Source organism: Heloderma suspectum, chromosome 5 (genome assembly GCF_057233095.1).
Source record: "Heloderma suspectum isolate Gila_16-S chromosome 5, 16-S_ref, whole genome shotgun sequence".
In the NCBI taxonomy this organism is placed as follows: domain Eukaryota; kingdom Metazoa; phylum Chordata; class Lepidosauria; order Squamata; family Helodermatidae; genus Heloderma; species Heloderma suspectum.
This window is the reverse complement of record NC_139462.1, coordinates 120553597-120573168: the sequence shown is the minus strand read 5'-3', so window position 1 is coordinate 120573168 and position 19572 is coordinate 120553597. Positions and strand designations below refer to the sequence as shown.

The window sequence follows — 19572 nt, the reverse complement described above, 5'->3', positions numbered from 1 at the left end:
CTTTATTGCCCCGAACAAAGGTGGCGGTCGGAAGCGCCCCTGGTTATTCGCTTCCCTCCGCGTCTCTCCTGTTCTCCCACATCGCCGACCTGCCGGCCTGAGACTCGAGATGATGGCGACGGCGTCCGCCGAGGTGGAGTACGAGTCGGTGCTGTGTGTGAAGCCCGATGTCAGCGTCTTCCGGATCCCCCCGCGGGCCTCGAATCGAGGATACAGGTAGAAGATGCGGGACGGGACTGTTGCCCGGTTACTGCGCGCACCGCGGATTCGGAATGGATTCTGCCTCTCACACACACGCTCACTGTCGAGTCCTGTGGACATAATACGGCGCGGATGAGATAGAGGCCTACCTTGCAGGGCTGTTGTGAGACTTGCTTGATTATATGCATTTATGCCCTTATTATATTCTGATGTTGTTATTAGTATCGTGTTATCAAAGTACGCAGCGCTTTACAGAGTACATATGGGGAAAAAAGACTCACCCGTGCTCCCCAGGGGTTTGTAATCTCTATTTTGATAGTGGGGAAGATCACAAAGGGAGGGGAGGAAGAGACGGGAGAAAAGCAGCAAGGATTAGAGATGTGCAAGGCCTGGTAAAAAACATTTGTCCTTGGCCTTCATGGTTCTAGTATGGATTGAATGTGTGACCAAATCCAGTGAAGCACTATGAACATTAAGAAAATGTGCAAGTGATTTGCTGCTGCTTTTTCCTAAAGTCTTTAAAACCTAGTACTGGATGTTCTTAAATTCTTAAAGTGATGGGAGTACCAGACCACCTTACCTGTCTCCTGAGAAACCTGTACGAGGGTCAAGAAGCAAAAGTAAGAACCAGACATGGAACAACCGATTGGTTCAAAATTGGGAAAGGAGTACAACAAGGCTGCATATTGTCACCCTGCTTATTTAACTTATATGCAGAGTACATCATGAGAAATGCCGGGTTGGATGAATCAGAGGTCGGAATTAAGATTGCTGGGAGAATTATCAACAACCTCCGATATGCAGACGATACCACCCTAATGGCAGAAAGCAAAGAGGATCTCAAGAGCCTCTTGTTGAGGGTGAAAGAGGAGAGTGCAAAAGCTGGTTTGAAACTCAACATTAAAAAAACTAAGATCATGGCATCTGGCCCCATCACTTCCTGGCATATAGAAGGGGAAGAAATGGAAGCAGTGACAGATTTTACTTTCTTGGGCTCCAAGATCACCGCAGACGGTGACTGTAGCCATGAAATTAAAAGACGCTTGCTCCTTGGGAGGAAAGCTATGGCCAACCTAGACGGCATAGTAAGAAGCAGAGACATCACCTTGCCGACAAAGGTCCGTCTAATCAAAGCTATGGTTTTCCCAGTAGTAATGTATGGCTGTGAGAGCTGGACTATAAGGAAGGCTGAGCGCCGAAGAATTGATGCTTTCGAACTGTGGTGCTGGAGAAGACTCTTACGAGTCCCCTGGACTGCAAGCAGGTCAAATCAGTCCATCCTAAAGGAAATCAACCCTGAGTGCTCATTGGAAGGACAGATGCTGAAGCTCCAATATTTTGGCCACCTAATGCGAAGAGAAAACTCCCTGGAAAAGACCCTGATGCTGGGAAAGACTGAAGGCCAAAGGAGAAGGGGACGGCAGAGGATGAGATGGCTAGATAGCATCACGGATGCAATGAATATGAACTTGAGCACGCTCCGGGAGAGAGCGCAGGACAGGAAGGCCTGGTGTGCTATGGTCCATGGGGTCACGAAGAGTCGGACACGACTGAACGACTGAACAACAACAACAACTGGATGTTCTTGTTGTACTTAAAAGGATCTTTCCCTTCACGCACTATTCTATATCTGAATGGAATGAGTGAGGATTGTGCCTCTCTTCAGATACTTCTGAGGCTACCAGGCCCCCTCCCTGTGGGTAGGAAGGGGGCTACCCATAACTAGTCCTACCTCACAGATGTTGCACCCTTCTAGTCAAAGTATGCAGGTTGCACATCTGGCTTTATCCTCTGCCCTACCCTGTTTATGGATCCCAGGATAGCAGGTTGCACATTGGCTTTCCAGGGGTTCATCTTACCATCTCTTCACAACAGTCTTACGAGGATGTCCTTAGCCTGAGACGTAGTGTTTTGCCCAAGGCCTGCCAGAGACCTTTGTGGACTAAGTAGGAGATTTTATTCTGCTGTTGCTAATCCAACAGTTTTGCAATACAGTATGTGAATGCTATCTTGCTCATTAATGAGAAACTCTTAGGACCCATTGCTTGGGCTCCCCATGTTTTGACATCAACCTGGAGCAGAGTCTCTTGTCACCTGTCTTTTATTGGGCAGGCATCCTAATGTATTCCTAATGTATTCTTACATTACTCCTAATGTATTCTTGGAAGAGAGCAAAAGCAAGTGGCTTGACAGGACAAAGGTTGTTAAAATGGAGAATATTACAAATCAAACTCTTACTGCCCTCCATAGCTTCTCTCCTCCTTTGTTCGGGGTAGCTGCACAGGTGGATTCACTTCCTCCTGCCGATGTTGGCTTCTTCAGCAGGAAAAGAAATAAAACACTTCTGTTTTATAAAACACTCTTTTCTTTCCCCCTCCCTGCATCTCTTTTCCCTTGCTGTGTGTGCGTGCACACATGCTCTGAGTCATCCTATTGCAGTTTTCAGTAGTGACAAATCCACTCTTCTGCTTTTTATTTTGTTGCTAACAGTCATGAAAGGAGCTGGATTATCTTCCAGTTTGTACATCAGCAGTGACTCTCCTGATTCGATGAGTGGAGAGGATTAGAAAGTAGATACTCCAAAGCAATAATGCTTGCTTTTCTGTTGGTCCCTATTGCATATGCACTCTTCTGACATGATTTTGAGCCCCTTTGCTTATTCAAGCAGCTGAACAATCACACTGATTTCCAGTAACATGTTTTCCATTGGGCTCTACATCTTCCTGAGTTCAAAAGCATTTCTACATAAGGCTTTTATTGTGCACTGATCACTCACATTTTTTGGTGGGCCCTTTACATGACATCCTCAACCTCCAAGGCCCCTTCTATCCCTTCTGGTAATTATAGCGGCTTAATTCTCTACAGGGAAAACATGATAAGGGATTTCAAAGCGCAATAATTTTCTGGTGAAATTCTGGAGTCGTGCTACATTGCAACGCCATCTAGTGGCTGTATAATGAAACATATAGAACTTGCCCAGAAAGAAAGAAAAAAAAATGGATGAAACCACGTGAAAAGGCGCTGATCTTAACCCCCAAGGAATCCGGAAGCAGAAGTCCCGGTAAGGGTGCAGGGTTTTAGCCTGGTGTAGAAATGCTCAAAGGCTGAAATGCCTCTGGCATCCCCTTTTCTCAAATAAAAGTTCTTATTGCAAACACTGCTGGAGATGTGAAGGCCTGGGGAAATTTGGAGAGCCCCTCCCCAAGTTTTCCACTGTAACATGCAAGATTGAGGGAAACTTGGAAAACAAAGCACCTTATGCATTATTTTCTTTTTTTCAGAATTCTGTGAGATAGTTTTAAAGGTGAGTGAGCAAAACACTTAAAGACAATGCTAGAAATGTGCTTTCAAAAATTGAGGAATACAGAATATCTTGGGGGTATGTGGTCTGAATAGAAGTCTGTCAAGCATATTGCTTTTGCCAGGCCTTGACAACACAGCCTCTGACTCCTCTTGCTACTTGGTTGCCTCAGACTCCTCCATCTTCTGCCTCAAGTTAAATAAATTGATGAATAGTTGAAAATATACACATACTAAAACATTAAAGAATTGAGATGCTCCTTTGAGTTCATACACATTTTCCACTTACTGAGTTATAACTCAAAGCTCAAAGTAAAAGTTCAAAACCAGAAGTTAGGGATCCTTCAGGGACTGATTAGAAAAATTAAGGTGTGTTATACTAGTATTTTCAAGAACATATAATTTACTGAGATGGATCAGGATATAAATAAGTATATGTCTGAGATAGCCCATTTTATTTATTTATTTATTTATTTATTTATTTCTATACCGCCCAATAGCCGAAGCTCTCTTCTGTACATTTTCTGTACTATTTCTATCCCTGCTGTTATGCATATTTTTTTCAGAAACAAGTCCAACTGCATTCAATATGGCCTGCTTCCACTTATTTATTTGTTTTTATTTATGTACAATTAAGAATAATTAAAACTGCAGCCTTACTGGGTCTCTTCAGACACAATGCCAAACCGTAGTTTCTCATTATGAGAGTGAGCAGGCATGAGACTGCAGAATGGGTGCCCCAGGAAAAAAAATATCCCTCCGTGGGTTCAAAGTACCTGGACTTTTTACATTGCTAAATACCACTATTAATAACACTCGCAAGATTACTGAATCTTCTTAGCCGGTGCTTCTAAATCAGTTGAGGCTTGAAGCTGGCAATTTATCACTGAACAAATTTCACAACCTCCCTAGGCAATCCCCCAGAGCATCCAGATGATAAGTACTCCTGCCTAGACGTGCAAGACGTCATGACATTTTTAAAAATACTGTTTCCTAAAGAACACCCTTGCTAGATCTGAAAGCTTACTGCCAGCTCAGCAGTTTAGCATTTTCTTATTGTGGATACAAATCGACTGTCTGGATGCCTTCATGTGGTGAGCCCAAGTATCCAGCTCCTCTGCAGGTAACACGACAGCATTCTGGAAATGGTTTGAAAGAGTGTGTTCACAGAAATCAGTCTGGGAAGGCCATCGTATCTCTGCGGAGCAACTGTGCCACACGTTGGATTCCCCTGTAAATGTTTCTCTGGTGAATGTTGAGCTCTTTGTGTGAAAAACAAAATCTACTGTTAAAAGGTATAGTCCACTATTCTAAAAACCTAAAGTGGCTTGCAATCAAATACCAATAAGACATCAAAACATACCAATAAAAACAATACAGTTGCAACTCTGTAACTAATGAAAACTTCAGGCAAGAACAGTAGCAGCAGGAAAAATGCAGCTTCTAAAATAAAACACCCTGACATTGCCTCAGCCTATAGAGAGGGAGCTACATATTTCTAAACATTTGGCATCAGCACAGAGGAGGCCCTGTTGTGGGCAACTACCAATGACACTTTCCATATAGATGGACTGTGGAGTATGGCCTTGGCAAGTGTGGGGTTTATATGAACTAAGGTGGTTTAGGCTGAGAGATAGCAACTAGCTCAAAGTCACTACTGAGCTTGATAGCTGAGTAGGGATTTGGGCCTGAGTCTCCCCAGGCCTAGTCTGACAAGCTAACATCTTTCTAATGGAAAGTTTTCTCTTTTCATCATGTCTTTCCCCTTCCTATTGTGTTTGGCCCTCTTTGTGAGTCTGTGTGCAGGCAGAATCAGTGATGTGGGGTGGAAAATTTTCCATTCCATATGTTTATTAGAAAAAATGAATGTATACCAATTGCAAAGCTTCAGAGTTGTAATTTTTCAGGTGATTATCCCTAGCTAATATGTTAGACAGTACATGTATATGCCATTGAAATACATATATATGTCTGAGAGTGAAATGGAGCTAATATGTAGGGGCAGCAAAACTGAAGGTACCTCAAAAACCTTAGTGGAAGAGAGTTGAACTCTGTTGAAATAGATGAGTTGTCAGCATATCATGCACAGTTCTTTGGGTTGCTAAAATTAATTCATGTGTCAACAGTTCAATACCTTTGTTTGTTTTTTTTAAATTAAACAATGTAAGGGAAGTACATGCTATTGGGCTGATTTGCACGATCAAACAGCCCAGTGTGCTGGCACATGTGGGCGGCCATTTTGAGTATACAAGTCATGTTGTATTATCTGAACCCATCATCTGTTCTAGGGTCATGTGAGGATTGTTTAACTCTTGCACAACCCCCGCCACCCAGGTTCAGACAACATGACAAGCCGTGGCTGCAGCTTGAATACTCAAAAACCATCTGGCATGTGCTGCAGCTCACAGTGGCTTAAAGAAGCCACGGTGGGCAGCAGTGTTTGTGTGAACCGGGTCATTGTCTTTAAATTTTTAAAAGTCTTCCAGTAAACATTTCTACATAATATAACATTTAAAACATATTGATTGGGTTTGCACAACACGCTAACCCACACTCAGTGGTTGAGTTTGGGTTATTGTTGAACTGTGGGTTGTTGTACTGTGGGTTATTGTGTTGTCTGAACACAGCATATTTTCTGCAGTATGGCTTGTTAACCACCCTGAACAACTGAACAACAAACCATGGGTTGTCAAGGTGGCTTGTTTGAGAAAAATAAGTCACAGTGCATGGTTAACAAGCTCCCCTCTGGAAAATGTGCTGTGTTCGGACAACAATCCATGGTTCAACAGCAACCCCACACTCAACCACTGAGTGTGGGATGGTGTGTTGTGCGAACCAAGCCAGTAAGTGTGCTTAAATATTCTCCCCTCAAATATTTCAAGTCAAATGCTTCTGGTTATTGGGACAAAAAATAATAATATGGGGCACTTTTTTTTAGCTTTGTTATTTACTAAATGCAAGTAAAATAAATATACTAAATTAGATCTTTCTAAGGCATTTGAACCTTTTTTCAATGTAAACTGAAATTTTTCCTATGCAAATTGTCAGATGCAAACCAGAAATTTTCTGATGCAAATGAGTCTATGCGAATTAACCTAATTTGCATTGGGAAATTTTTTGAGTTTCAATTCAAAATTTTCCAGAAAACCCACATTACAGGCAGAATTGGTATCGTTTTAATTTTTGTGCCATGCTCAACTTTTAGGTTCTACAGAAATAATAAATATTGCATTAACAGTGATGATGCCATACACTTTGAAATAAGAATAACCACACACAGTGTAAATAACCAAGAGTCCCTTTCTTGCTGGTTCCGAATTTGTTCCACAGTGGCGGGGAAGGCAGGTGGATGAGGGTATTAGTGAAGGAACAGCCTGAGATACTCCGCAGCTGCATTCTGCCATGGTTCCTGGGAACACCTAGACCTAAAGGCTCTGTCTCTGGGTGAGCATCTGGCTCCCTTTGCCTCAGGCAGGTGAGCTAAATCAGCTGTGACCCAGGACTGTGGTGAAATCAACAGGGAAGGCCCAGATCAGCACTGTGCAAGGAAGCAGAGAGGGGGTTTATCAGTGAATAACCCCATGTTTGTTTACCCTGCAGGGCCTCTGACTGGAAACTGGACCAGCCAGACTGGACAGGACGCCTCCGCATTACATCTAAAGGCAAAATTGCTTACATAAAACTAGAGGACAAAGTTTCAGGTGAGGAAATTGCTGGGTGGGTATTATGTAGTCCTGAAGATGTTGTTGTCCAGATAAAGAAGTCTCATTGGGTTGTATTCAGATAGTTCTGAACTGCTGCACTAACTTCTGTGGTACCTGTTTTGCTTTATTTTTGTCAGTTCAATGTAATCTTTCTTTCTCTTCAGTGGTGTGAGTGAGGCAGGCCTGCACATTTTGTGGGGGCATCAACCTACTTGGTGGTTTGGATTAGCAGTAGCACTATCATTAAATATTGGGTGCATAGAAGCCTTGGCTAACGTAGCTTCTAAACCGCCTTTAACTTTGCTTATGGTAAGTTATGTCCCACCTGTTCAGACTTCTTGAAAATGAGATGCCACACAGTGTTATAGCCCTGATTTGCAAGGAAAAACCTGTGGGTGGAGTTTCATGGTAAGCCACCTTTTCAGATTTTTAAAAAAGGTATATCGGGCAACGCAATCTGTGTCCTGATGTTCTTGCTATGTTACAAGAGGATAGTGACCCACAGTTACAGTCATCTGCATTTTGGGATCACAGTATGTTCACTGAGAAAATGGTGTGCTGCTAGAAGGTTATTAGTATTTGGGCAGACTGAAATACAACACTGGACAAAATTAAAATTTATTTTCAGTATCAAATCTTGTCAGTTAAAGGTTAGCAATGAAAGCTGGTGTAACTGTGATGTTGATTAGATGCTGATGATTCATACCTAAAACTGCTGTTTTGATATCTTCAGAAACTGGGCCACCGACAAGCCAGCAATTCACTGAGACTTACCCGTCTGTGTTTTTTTTAAATGATGCAGATTGTTACATGTAAATCGGTTTATGGCCCTTGATGCTGAATAAGTTGGTTGTTCCTGTATTTGAGGAACACAAGAGTTGTGTTCCTTTCTAGTAGCCTTGTAGGGATGCATCAGTTTTGATCTTGAACATGGTGCTCTTCTTGTGTATCCTTAGGCGAGCTTTTTGCCCAGGCTCCGATAGATCAATATCCTGGCATTGCTGTGGAGACTGTGACTGATTCCAGCCGGTACTTTGTCATCCGGATTCAGGATGGGAATGGTGAGAAGGGATTTCAGCTCCTGAGCTGAATTGGAATGAATGGAGTGGTCATAAGGAGACTCTGATCCAGCCTTCTGAGAGATGTGGCTGAATGATGATGAGGTTTTTTTTTTGGAGTGGGGTGGTGATATATCTCCTGTGTAAGGCCAGGCTAACTGAGGGACATACCTAGGTCACTATCTGAGGCCCTCTCCTGTTCAGCTACCCCTCAAGGGACTCACGTCATAATGCCTGTTCCTAACAGCAGCAACAACAAGTAGAAGTAATACCCACAGGAAGTAGGCACTACACCCAGAACAAAGTAGAAAAAGTGTTAAAGTAGTAAGCGTAGAATTGTTGTATGACAAAAGTAAGAGATTGAAGGAAAGGGCAATTGAAAATGGAAGTTGAGGGACTAAGCCAGAACTGAGCTCTGCATCAGGTTTGTACAAATGTTCAATCTCTGACACACCTAGAAACAGTCACACAGTGCAATTAAGGGTCCTTCAATGTCATTAAATTATTTAAGCGCTTGGACTAAATGCAGAGATTAAAGGAATCAATAATGAGTGCTAAAGAGGTCTTAGTGGCTACTGGATAGCCATTGGGTGTAAAAGAGAAGCCAAAGGATCTAGTGTTCAGGGTAAGACAACCTTGTGCCCTCCAGATGCTCTGGACCCCAACTCCCATCAGTCCCAGCCAGCATGAGCAATGGTAAGGGATGACAGGAGTTGTAACACCAGGTTGCCTCCCATTGGATTTAGAATAAGGTCCCTTTGAACTGGCGTCTGCATACCATTGCTTCAAGCAGGGCAGGCACCACACTCCATAGGCGCAACAGACTAATCTTGCCTTGGGGCAGCCATCACCATTAATCACGCTCTGTTGCTGTAGAGGTTAGTACTCACCTCTGGTACAAGAAGGCCAATCTGGAGCCTTAAACATTTTGATAAACAGGAAAACAAGCAACGGTAAATTAAGGCATGCTAGAAGGGCTCCTCTTGAATGGATTCCTGTTAGCAAAAGAGAGTCTGTAGCTCCATGGATAGATTCAGATGCTGGCAATGTGCTGTTGGGCCACTTATACCTGACTCCCCAAGGCAGTCTGATGCCGGGGGGGGAGGGGGGAGCTCTTGGGACCCTCATCATCATTGGTTGTGCTGCTCACCTGTTGCGCTGCCTCCCTTCTCAGGGCGAAGCGCCTTCATTGGCATCGGCTTTGGAGACAGGGGGGATGCCTTTGACTTCAATGTTGCCCTGCAGGATCATTTCAAGTAAGTTCTCCTCTCTGCTCTGCCACTTGAGCCTTTAAGGGTTACTTCTCGCTCACGGATCATATGAGTTGGATCATTGGTGGGTAACCTCAGGCCTGGGGGCCGAATCCAGCCCTCCTAGGGTCCCAGTCTGGCCCTCTGGGGTTCTCTTTTTCTGCCCCCCCCCCCTTTGCCCTACCACTGATGGCGTGTTGGTTTCCCAGCTTCTGTGCTGTTTTTTTCCCGATCCTAAAAGGTTGGGATGCCCCTCCAGAGGCTGAGTTGCTGGCAGCAAGAGTTCTAATCTCCAGTCTCCCTTGTATTTTTTGCATTTTGGCCCCACCCCTTTGGCCTTGCCCGCTTTGCCATCGGAATGTGGCCCTCAAGAGCTTCTCCACAATGGACTTTGGCCCTTGGGCTGAAAGAGGTTCCCTACCCCTCATCTAGCCCCCTGTTGCCTTGCATTCCTCTCCAGGGACCTTTCGCAGCCCTGCTGCTGAGATATTTTCTAAAATGGAGATTCCAGGGCTTGCGTGCAGAAGACCCCAGATTCAAAGCATGTGCTCTGCCATTGGGTTATCATCCCGCACCTGGGTGCTTCTCTCATTCAAACATCTCGAGTGTTGGTCCTAATGGTGGGCAAAGCTCTGCCTCTAGCCCTGATGTTGAGAGGTAGGAGCTGGTGGGATGTGTCGAGGTCCTCGGGGACAAGCAGAAGAAATCCTGCTGTCTTCCTGCTCTGTCTTCCGGCTACTTTTGTAATGTGTTCTACTTGGGGCTGTCCTTTAAGAAGGTTCAAAGTCTTTAGTAGTGCAAATTTCAACTGTCTGTCTCCTAACAAAGGAGGCTGTCCAGGAACATATTACTCAAAGTTACTGCTCATCTTTACTGGCTTTCAGAGTGCTGCTAGGCCCAATTCAAGGTGTTGATTGTATCTCTAAAGTCCTAAATTATTTGGGCCTTGTGTGTCTTCTGGAGCATCTTCTCTCATACAAAACTTGTGATCCCACCCCTCTGATCTTTAGGGAGTGAGATCTTGTTCTCTCACATAAGGTCTGTCTGAGAATTGGCACTGCAGTTATGGAACACCCTCCCCAGCAAGCCTATTGTCCACTTTTAGGTTTGTTTGTTTTTTTAAGTTAGTTTTGGGGAACCATTTTAATGTAGTATCATGGGTGATTTTCTGAATCTTAAAACACTTTTAAAACTAGTTTGATGTGTGGTTTTAAAGTTGCATACATCAGTTTAAGTACTTGCCAGAAAGTTGATTAATACTTGAATTAGTTAAAAATAGAGGAGGGGCACGTTTGCCTGCAGCAAAAGGGCACTGCAAATGCTTTGTCTGACCCAACTGGTGAGGCGGCCACCCCAAGATGTGGGGGCCAGGCACTCTGCTGTAGAAAGTTGATCTGCCTCCTTACACTTGCAAATGTTGGTTGAAATGGCCAGTCATGTGTTGATGAAGGCGTCAGTTGAGGCAGCTAGGTCAACTGCCCTGTTCATTGGTTTATTTAGCTTAAACTGAGAACATGTATAATATAGAGGAGGGCAGTCAAAAGCCCCGTGCATGCACTCACTGCTCACCTCTCACCTCTGGCAAAAGTGATCTCCCCCTTTTCTGGTGGCCCACTGCATGAGAAGGAAGACAGCGAGACAGAAAAGGGGGTGGCAGAAAAAGGGGCACCCAACCTCTTGCTGTTCCAGCCCTACCTCCTGCTTGCTTTGGCCTCCCAACAGATTACCCACAAGAGTTAGAGTAGGGGTGGAGAGCCTCCCCCGCTCCCCCGGGCCCGAGCCACCCCTCTCTCTTATAACCACCCATCCATCTGTATATATGCACACACATCCACACAAGCATCCCCCCCCCCCTCTTCACTTGCCTTCCTCATCCCATCCCCGGTGCAGCAGTAATGTTTTTAATACTATTGCCATGCTTGGGTGGAGGGTTTTTTGGGCAGGGAGTTGCAGCATGTGGTGAAGGTTAGCCCTCCCCTCCCCTCCCCAGCTTTGACATACACCCCATCCTGTAACTGTCCCCCATGAAGCAATTGGCTTTTTGAAAGCTTCTACTGGTGCCTTTTTTCCAAGGGGTGGGCGAGGAGGGGAGGCCGCTGGTTCCCCATCCATGGGTTAGAGCAGCCTTCCCCAACTGGTGTCCTCCAGGTGTTTTGGACTACAACTCCCAGCATTCCTGATGGTTAGCCACACTGGCTGGAGCTTATGGGAGTTGAAGTTCGAAGCAGCAGGAGGACAGGGAGGTTGGGCTGGAGTGTTAGACTTGGGCCAGGGAGAGCTGGGTTTCAGCCTCTCCATTATTAGGAAGCACACTGGAGGGTCTTGGGCCAGTCGCTCAGCTTTGCTCACCTCACGGGATTGTGAGGACTAAACAAGGCAAGCTTGAGTGAGCAACCCCACAACTCTTTGAAGGAAGGGCATGATCCAGAGTCATAATCATGTACTTGCTTGTACACAGTGCCTTGGGGCTGGGATACTCATATGGAGGGAAGCCAAAGTACGTCCCGTAGAATCCCTGTTTGAGTTTCCCTGTGCGTCTTCCTTGTCTCTGCAATCGGTCTTTCTGCTTCCTGTGTGTTTTTTATTTGTTTTTCTCTGTTCCTTCACTCCATAATCTAGGTGGGTGAAACAAGAGACAGAAATCTCCAAGGAGTCCCAGGAAATAGACAGCCGTCCCAAGCTTGACCTAGGGTTTAAGGAAGGACAGACCATTAAATTGAACATTGGGGTGAGAATCTCATGGGTCTTGCTTGTTTCCTGGCCTGCTCAGGGCTTTCTTTGGTGAGCTGCTGTTGCTTTAAGATATTCCACTTGATACTGTGTTTCCCTTTTCAGAACATGCCAACAAAGAAAAGTGGGTCAACCAAGCCACGCCCAGCTGGACCAGGGGGACTAAGCCTACTCCCACCACCTCCTGGGGGCAAAATTGCCCCTCCTGCTGTCCCCCCTCCTTCCTTGACTGCCATTTCTAATCACGTTACACCACCACCGGTGCTGAAATCCAGCAATGTGGGCAACACAGGTAACTGCCACACATGTGCAGAAAAGATAATCTGGAACGATCCCTTTGTTCTGAATATACACAAAGTAGGAGCTGGCAAGGACACTGAGCTATCAGTCAGAAATTCCCTGGTTTGAATCTGATTTCTGTCATGCTCTTGCTAGGTAGCCATAGGCAAGTCACTGCCTCTTGGCCTTAGCTCCCATCTGCAATATGGGGGAAACATTTGCATACCTTCCCAGCGTTGTTGAAAGAAACACCGTGAGAGACAGCATGAAAACACTTTGAACACCCCAAAAGTGCTAAAGTTCTTGTTCTTGCTGAACTTTGGGGTACAACAAGAGCTGTGCGACCGCTGGCTAAGAAGGTCACAAAATGGCAGCCTCTGGATGGCCCACCTTATACCCCAGGTTAGTTGGCAAGCAGTGGGATTCCGAGGGCATGATGTATGGGGCTGGTGTGTGGGCTTACTCTCTGCAGAAAGAAACCACTTTAGGTGCCAGTTCCCAAGCACCCTGCTCTTAAGGGAAGGGAGAGGGTCCCTGATGCACAGGATCACTGATGCACAGTGATGCACACTGTGCATCAGTTTGTCTTGCTGACACTTGTTCCTGTGGAGACTGAAGGCACCTCACGCCCTGCATCTCCTTTGGTAAACCTGCAATGACATGTGTTGCAAACACAGTTCAAGCAGTTACGCACTCCAGGAAGCCAGGATTGGCTGTGTGTACAGGTGGTGGCAAATCACTGCCATGGAACGTGTGAAGCAGGTCTGGGATTTGGATCTCTGGAGTGGAGAGCAGTCAGCTATCTTCTGCTCTATCTTACAAAAAAAAGTGGATGTGTGTCTGTCAGCACCATAGCACCAAGACTGTGAAACCTAGATATCTTAAACTTGGCATGTGTGCTAAGGGGACCATAACAGTGTCCACCTCAGGGGTACTTTGTTTTTAAAAAGCATTTTTAAAATGTGTCCCTCATTTCACAATAGGGGCAAATTTCCCAAACAGGCAGCGCCCCCCCCCCCCCGATGGAGTGGACAGAACCCTTCATCAGGGGGCTATGTGGATGTATCTTGACAGAGAGTGGGCTTAGTTTTGCCAGTAGGGTTGTCTTCACTCAGATGGGGTGTGCACAATGCATCCAACTCTGACAGCTATGTAACTTTGCTTGACGGTTTTGCTGTATCAAACAAAGGGCTATTCCAACTGATGTGAAGTTGGGTACAGTTGCTAGTTCCTACTGAAGTGTCCCTTTTAAGTCCGATCTGCTAGGATTCATGGGGGAGAAAGATGTTGGTTCTCAATATTCGGGGGGGGGGGCACAGTGGTATTTGATGCACTTCTGCTGCTGAAGTACAGCAGATCTTGTAAGCTGTTGGATGAAAGATCATGTGGGAACCGGATGTATGCTGCTTAAAGAGTGTGGTACATAAACTTTTTAACAAGTTTTGTAATGTGTAACTTGGGTGGCTTGTAGAACTCGTTTATCTAAATTCCAGCTGCCTTATGGAAATTTCACTTAATTCTTCTGAGTTACTTGGAACTCTTCGATTTCTGCTTGGGATACCCACCCTTGGAAGCTAACCATAGGGACGTCGGGAGCTGCCTTGTACTGAGTCAGGCCACTGATCCATCCAGCCCAGTACTGTCGACACTGCCTGGCAGCAGCGGCTCTCCGGGGTTTCAGGCAGGGGTCTTTCCCAGCCCGCCCTGGAGATGCTGGTGTTCGAACCTGGGATGTTTTGCTTACAAAACATGTGCTCTGTCACTGAGCTATGGCTCCCAGTTCTAGTTTCTTGCAGTATCTTGCTCTTTACATCCTCATCAGCTACTGGGAGCCAAGTGGTTTGGTTCAGCATTTGGCTTAAGTCTCTAGTCTCTCAAATGCTGCGCAGGGAGCTGGAGAAGGGCAAGACTCCTTGGTGTACAAAGAAGAGAGCGGCAAGGCCTTGTCTGGCTGCTAGCAGAAGGAGGCCCGCTTCACCTGAACATGGTCTCCAAAATCGTCAGCATAGGAAAGTGAACTAACTGATGGAAGGGACATGCACTAATGGGTTCTAATACTGCTACTCAGAATTGGGGAAATAATTGAAATGATAGTATTGACAGATATGACACTGTGCCCCCCTCTAGTGACAATACTATATTTTTGGGAACAAACATGATGTTCTGAACCCTGCATTTGAAGTGTGGAGGAGCAGGGAGAGAAATTCTTCCTCTGCCCAGTTTTTCATAGAAAAGTGGCTTGGAGAGGTACAGAGGAAAAATGGAAGGCAAGAGAAGAATGGATTAACAATCCTCCCTCCTGCGGCTTCTCTCCTGAAAATGCTCCCTCCTTCTACACCAGAGGAGTGTGACTTCCAAGGGTCGGGAGGCCACTTAGCCCCTCTGGACTCCCCTGGGGCCACCCACCTGCTCCCTGCCATGCTACCCCAAAAGTAAAACAACATTTTGTTTGAAAACATGGTGTGTAGGGAGCGTGCACCTTGTTTTAAAGCAGAATTGCTGTTCCTTTTTGGTACCACACCACTGAATTTAAGCTACAAATTTGGAGACGCGGGGGACCACCAAAAAGGCTGGTGGAGTGGGGACTTGTGGCCTGCCTGTTGCCTGTCCCTGATTTACACCATGCAGATCCTCTCTTCTTGCAGCAGAATGGAGTTGGAAATATTATGCTGCAGCTGTATTGAGGTGAAGCAGGTGTGGAGCTGATCAGTGCCTAGATGGAAGGCCACAAAAGGAATTCTGTGTAAGTTGCTGTAATACAGAAGTATAATAAATACATGTTTGCCTCTCTTGACCACCAGATATTCTGCTAGACTTTGACTTGCCATCTGCCGTTTCAAAGGTACCTGCACCTGCTGTGGTTCCAGCCACCACAGACCTCTGGGGAGACTTTAACACTGCATCCAGGTAAGTAGCTGTGAAAAGGATGGGGAAGACTGTTTGCCTAGGAAGAATGTGAGGAGTGCAGACTCCAAGGGGTGGGTCACACGGGAACTGACAAGCAACAGCAAGCAAACCAGCTTTTAAATAAACCTTAAAAACAACATTGAAAACGCCTAATAAATCATAAAATAGGAACACAACTTCTTGGATTAAGAGTCAGACAGATTATTTAACCAGCCAACGTTCCGCCTCCAGATAAATGGGTTTTTTCCTTGCTCAAGCTACAGAAATGCAACTACCTCCTCTGGTAGAGTATTCCCGTAGCCTTGGAGCAGCCCCACACAGCAGAAGGCCTTGCCTCTCCCTGCTGATGTTCTTGCCTCTTCCACTACTAGGATTCCAACGTGAAGATTTCGATAAAGAGATGGAGGAGCGGGGCATGCTAGGGTGTGCAGGTCCCAGAGTTCCAGGTCCATGGCATTGCCATGAGCCAGTGCCAAAGACTGCCACTCCTCACTAACTCTTTTCTGCCTTTTCTTCACCCTCAGCACAGTTCCCAGCCAATCTCCCCAGCCCCCCAATTGGGTCCAGTTCTGAAGAATTTGAGTTGGTGAAGTAGGAATGGACCAATGACCAAGGCTCATCGGGCCCCAACTAGGATGGGAGTGAGCTGGTGTCCTTGGCTCTTCAGTCAGAACACGATTTTTGGACGATCCACCTGTTTTTGTTCATGTTTCCATTTGCATTGACACTCAATAGTTTTCTCTCTCATGCAACAGTACTGCAAAAAGCTGTGGGGAACTGCTTCGGAATACTGCCCAGGGGTAACTTTAGAAGGGGGGTGGGGGACAGAAGGCTCTAGCTGGCTTCTATAAATCTACCCTTCCGCATCATGGCTGCCACAGCAGAGGAAAACTAAATTGATGCTGTGTGGGATAGGAGAAGGATGAGCAGATCTGGCTTTTTGTTTTCCTAGCCAGGTGTAGCTCCCTTTCTCCTCTCAAGATCTCCCACAGCAGTAATGATCTTAGTGAGCACAGGTAGATCTTGTTGATGTATTTGACACATAGCAACCAAGGAGGAAAACAAAAGCCATTCTCAAAGAAGTCATCCTGGAGCAACCTTCTGTCCCTGGGACAGCTTGCTTTGTCCTAGTACCTGTATCATGGAATGATTTCAGCCCTTCCTTGAATGTTCTTTCTCCCATTATATCTGTGGTCCGGAAGGGGAGAAACTGTGCACAAACCTATCTATGGTGCAGTTTGACTTGGATCACCTTTGTTTTTTTATTGAGTGAGCATCTACAAATCTCCCTGGCTCTTCTCCCCTGCCTGCCCCCACATCTCTTAACACCGAATATACTTTGGAACCTTTAAAAACTCGAAGTGTGTAAAAATAGCAATGTGCAAGAAACCCCTGCTTCCATCCTTACAGGGAACAATAGCAAGGCCGTCTGCACTTCAGGCAGCAGCAGCTGTCCTAGCTCTTCTAGGAATCCTGTATCTAGACAAGGCAGCTCAGCTCTCTGACCTCAGTTTGGTGTAACATCTGCACTTGGGAACTGCCAGCTAATGTGAACGAAGTCCAGGCACTTCACGGGTTGCTTATGGCTAATGGAAGGTGCCATCACCTAATTGGCCAAGGAACAGAAATGCCGCTGTGCAGACTTCCAAAAATGGATTTCAGAGTTTGCGGGAGTTAACTTCTGGATTGTGCTTTCTGGACAGTGTGATTTAGCTTGTTGTATGCTGATACTTTCTCCCTAGCAAATATTGGTGGATCATGGAAGTCTTTTGGGGCATTCTCTCTTCTTCAACCCACATTCTGGGCAAAGGTCTTTATTTTGTAGTTCCTCTATCCTTTCTTCCCACAAGCTGCTCAGGTTGTTGTGCAGGTTTGCCTTTGTACCCCCTCCTTGGACTTAATGGGCTGGGAATGGCTAAAAAAGACCTGCTTTGCTTGACCTAGCAGCATCCCCTTTATTGCAGAGCACTAGATTTTTAAGTTTCACAGTGGCCTCTTGTGATACCAATATCAGCTGGAGGGCTGTGTATGACACATAGTTGGTGTCCTCTGTGACCCCATAGTTTGATGCTCTTAGGTGGTTGAAGTAGGGCACATCTGAATAATCTCCTGATGTTTCTCCTTTGCTCATGTCCTTTTCAACTCTTTAATCCTTCCACAGATTATTTCATGGTGGAGCAGCAGAGGGGAACCTGGTACATTAGTAATTGGGAAGGAAATACTTTTAAAGAGTTCTATAACGTTATATGCACATCTCTGTACGCGCTTTAAATGCCTAGTTATTCATCACTTCCATCACCACCACCTTATTCTTACACCTTATTCTTGTTCCTATAATTAGCTGTATCTCTCCATCTTTATTTCACTACTGGTTGGTTGTAAACTGTTTCCCATCCTCTTTAAGCTTCTTTGCTTGTATCATATAAGCCAGGGCAAGAATTCTAGAATCTGGCTGAGTATTCCATAACAGTGGCAGGTCCTGTCATTTCAATAATTCTGTGTCCAGACATCAAGAAATTAGATATCACGAAGAGACTAATCAGGAGCTTCTCCCTCTGTGTTTTTTTGTTTTTTGTTTTTTTTAAAAAAACTAGTATTATCAAGATAATATATAATGTATCAGCACAAACTGAAGTAAAACTTCGTGTATATGTATATAAAGCATAAGATGTACTGGTTCAATAATAGCAAATAAAATCAAGAATAAAATTGGAAAAAGCGTGTATTTCCTCTGTGTCTGTGTTTTATATGAAGCAGTACTAATACCTGCCTGGCACTTCTACATGCCACTCTAAAGAGGTCTGGTACCTTCTGTGGTGCCAGGATCAGGCGGGGGATCTGGGTGACTCCAGGATTGGTCCTTGGGTGAGTGGGTTGAGGAGTCCACATGAACGAGATAGGTGTGAGGAGGTACAGGTAGCAGGAATCGAGGAAAAGCAAGAATGGTTATGGGCATAGTGCAAAATGGACTAAGCAAGCAGCACAGGAAGGGGCAGCTGCTTAGGGGCAGGAAGGGGCAGTGACCAATCACAGCAGGAAGGGTAGAGCAAGGCACAGTGCTAAGAAATGCAGTGGCTCAAGGGAGAGAGTTCCAGCCCAGCTCCCAGAGGAATTTATACCTCTTGACCCTGTCACTTCAGAAGCATGGTATGAGGTTTAGTTTCTGTAAAGGTTGCAAGGAGATTTGAACTATAATGTTAAATTTGCCTCTGAATTTGAGAGTGAGGCTTGGTACAAGCTAGTTCCTTACCACTGATATATGAGAAAGCATGCAAATAGAGAATTTTGCATTGGATCCCAGAGCTTCCTCTTTATTCTCCAGTGGCTTGGGAAGGAACTGGAAACCAACCCATTTCACCAGGCAGTAGTTCAACTAAATCAAGGCAACAGGAAGCCCCAACCAGCTGTTGCCTGTTGGACTAGCCAGGGGTAGGCAATCTGCTGTGCTCCAGATGCTTGGGACTGCAGCTCTCATAATCCCTGACTATTGGCCATGCTGACTGGGGCTTATAGGGATAGTCCAAAACATCTGGAGGAATCCAAGTTGCCTGTCCCTGAGCTAGATATTCCCCAAGCTCTACCCAATTTGCAGCAGCCACTTCTCAGTTCCCTGCACCACCGGCCACACCATTCGGGGTGTGTGTGTCCCCTGACTTCTGGCAAGGGTGTTTCAGGAAGTTTGTGGGGAAATCACCTTCTGCCCATCTCTTTACTTTTATTTTTGTCTATTGCTATCACCCCCCCCGCCCTTATTGAAGGACAAAATTTTAAAACGTGGGGGCCTACAACAAATGGTTGCAGTGTATCCCTAGTGTGTGTCTTGCCTGTAGCTGAAAAAGCAAGCATTGGCACCAAAGACAAAACAAGAGTCCTGGCTTGAATTGGGGACTCGATGTGTGAACCTTAATTTTTATGTTTCCTTTAAACATTTAAAAGTGTATCTGGTCTGCATGCAAGTCAGTGGGACAGGAGGTTTCCGTATGTGGCTGAGTCCTGGATTTGGCTTGGGAGGAGATCTGATGGGGGCAATATGAGTAACCTGAGGGGATTTTTGATTGGGAATCCAAATCTACCTTGCCTCTGACCTGCAATATTAACATTGGACTGCTGCAAGCTACTTTCCCCCCATCCCAAACCTGCAAT

General features: G+C 45.5%; 1 protein-coding gene across 3 annotated transcripts; it reads left to right on the top strand.

Moving 5' to 3' along the window:
• Positions 1–12: 12 nt before the first annotated feature.
• Positions 13–18153, top strand: NECAP1 (NECAP endocytosis associated 1). 3 transcript variants are annotated; one of them, XR_014792199.1, is made up of 8 exons: positions 13–216; positions 7102–7202; positions 8162–8266; positions 9438–9519; positions 12133–12241; positions 12349–12924; positions 15324–15429; positions 15954–18142. XR_014792199.1 is itself a non-coding variant. In XM_084857147.1 (8 exons), exons 1-8 carry the CDS (start codon positions 110–112, stop codon positions 17631–17633), a joined length of 840 nt encoding a protein of 279 aa, XP_084713273.1. In that variant the 5' UTR covers positions 13–109; the 3' UTR covers positions 17634–18153. The 3 variants fall into 3 exon arrangements, 2 of the variants coding, with proteins under 2 accessions (XP_084713273.1, XP_084713272.1); XM_084857147.1 differs by having other exon boundaries at positions 12349–12535; positions 17591–18153; XM_084857146.1 differs by having other exon boundaries at positions 12349–12535; positions 15954–18153.
• Positions 18154–19572: the final 1419 nt, after the last annotated feature.

Coding starts and splice junctions, on each gene's coding strand:
- NECAP1 (XM_084857146.1), top strand. CDS start 110: ATGATGGCGACGGCGTCCGCCGAGGTGGAGTACGAGTCGGTGCTGTGT. Junction 8,267..9,437: donor CCGGATTCAGGATGGGAATG/GTGAGAAGGGAT, acceptor CTCCCTTCTCAG/GGCGAAGCGCCTTCATTGGC. Junction 9,520..12,132: donor GCCCTGCAGGATCATTTCAA/GTAAGTTCTCCT, acceptor TCCATAATCTAG/GTGGGTGAAACAAGAGACAG.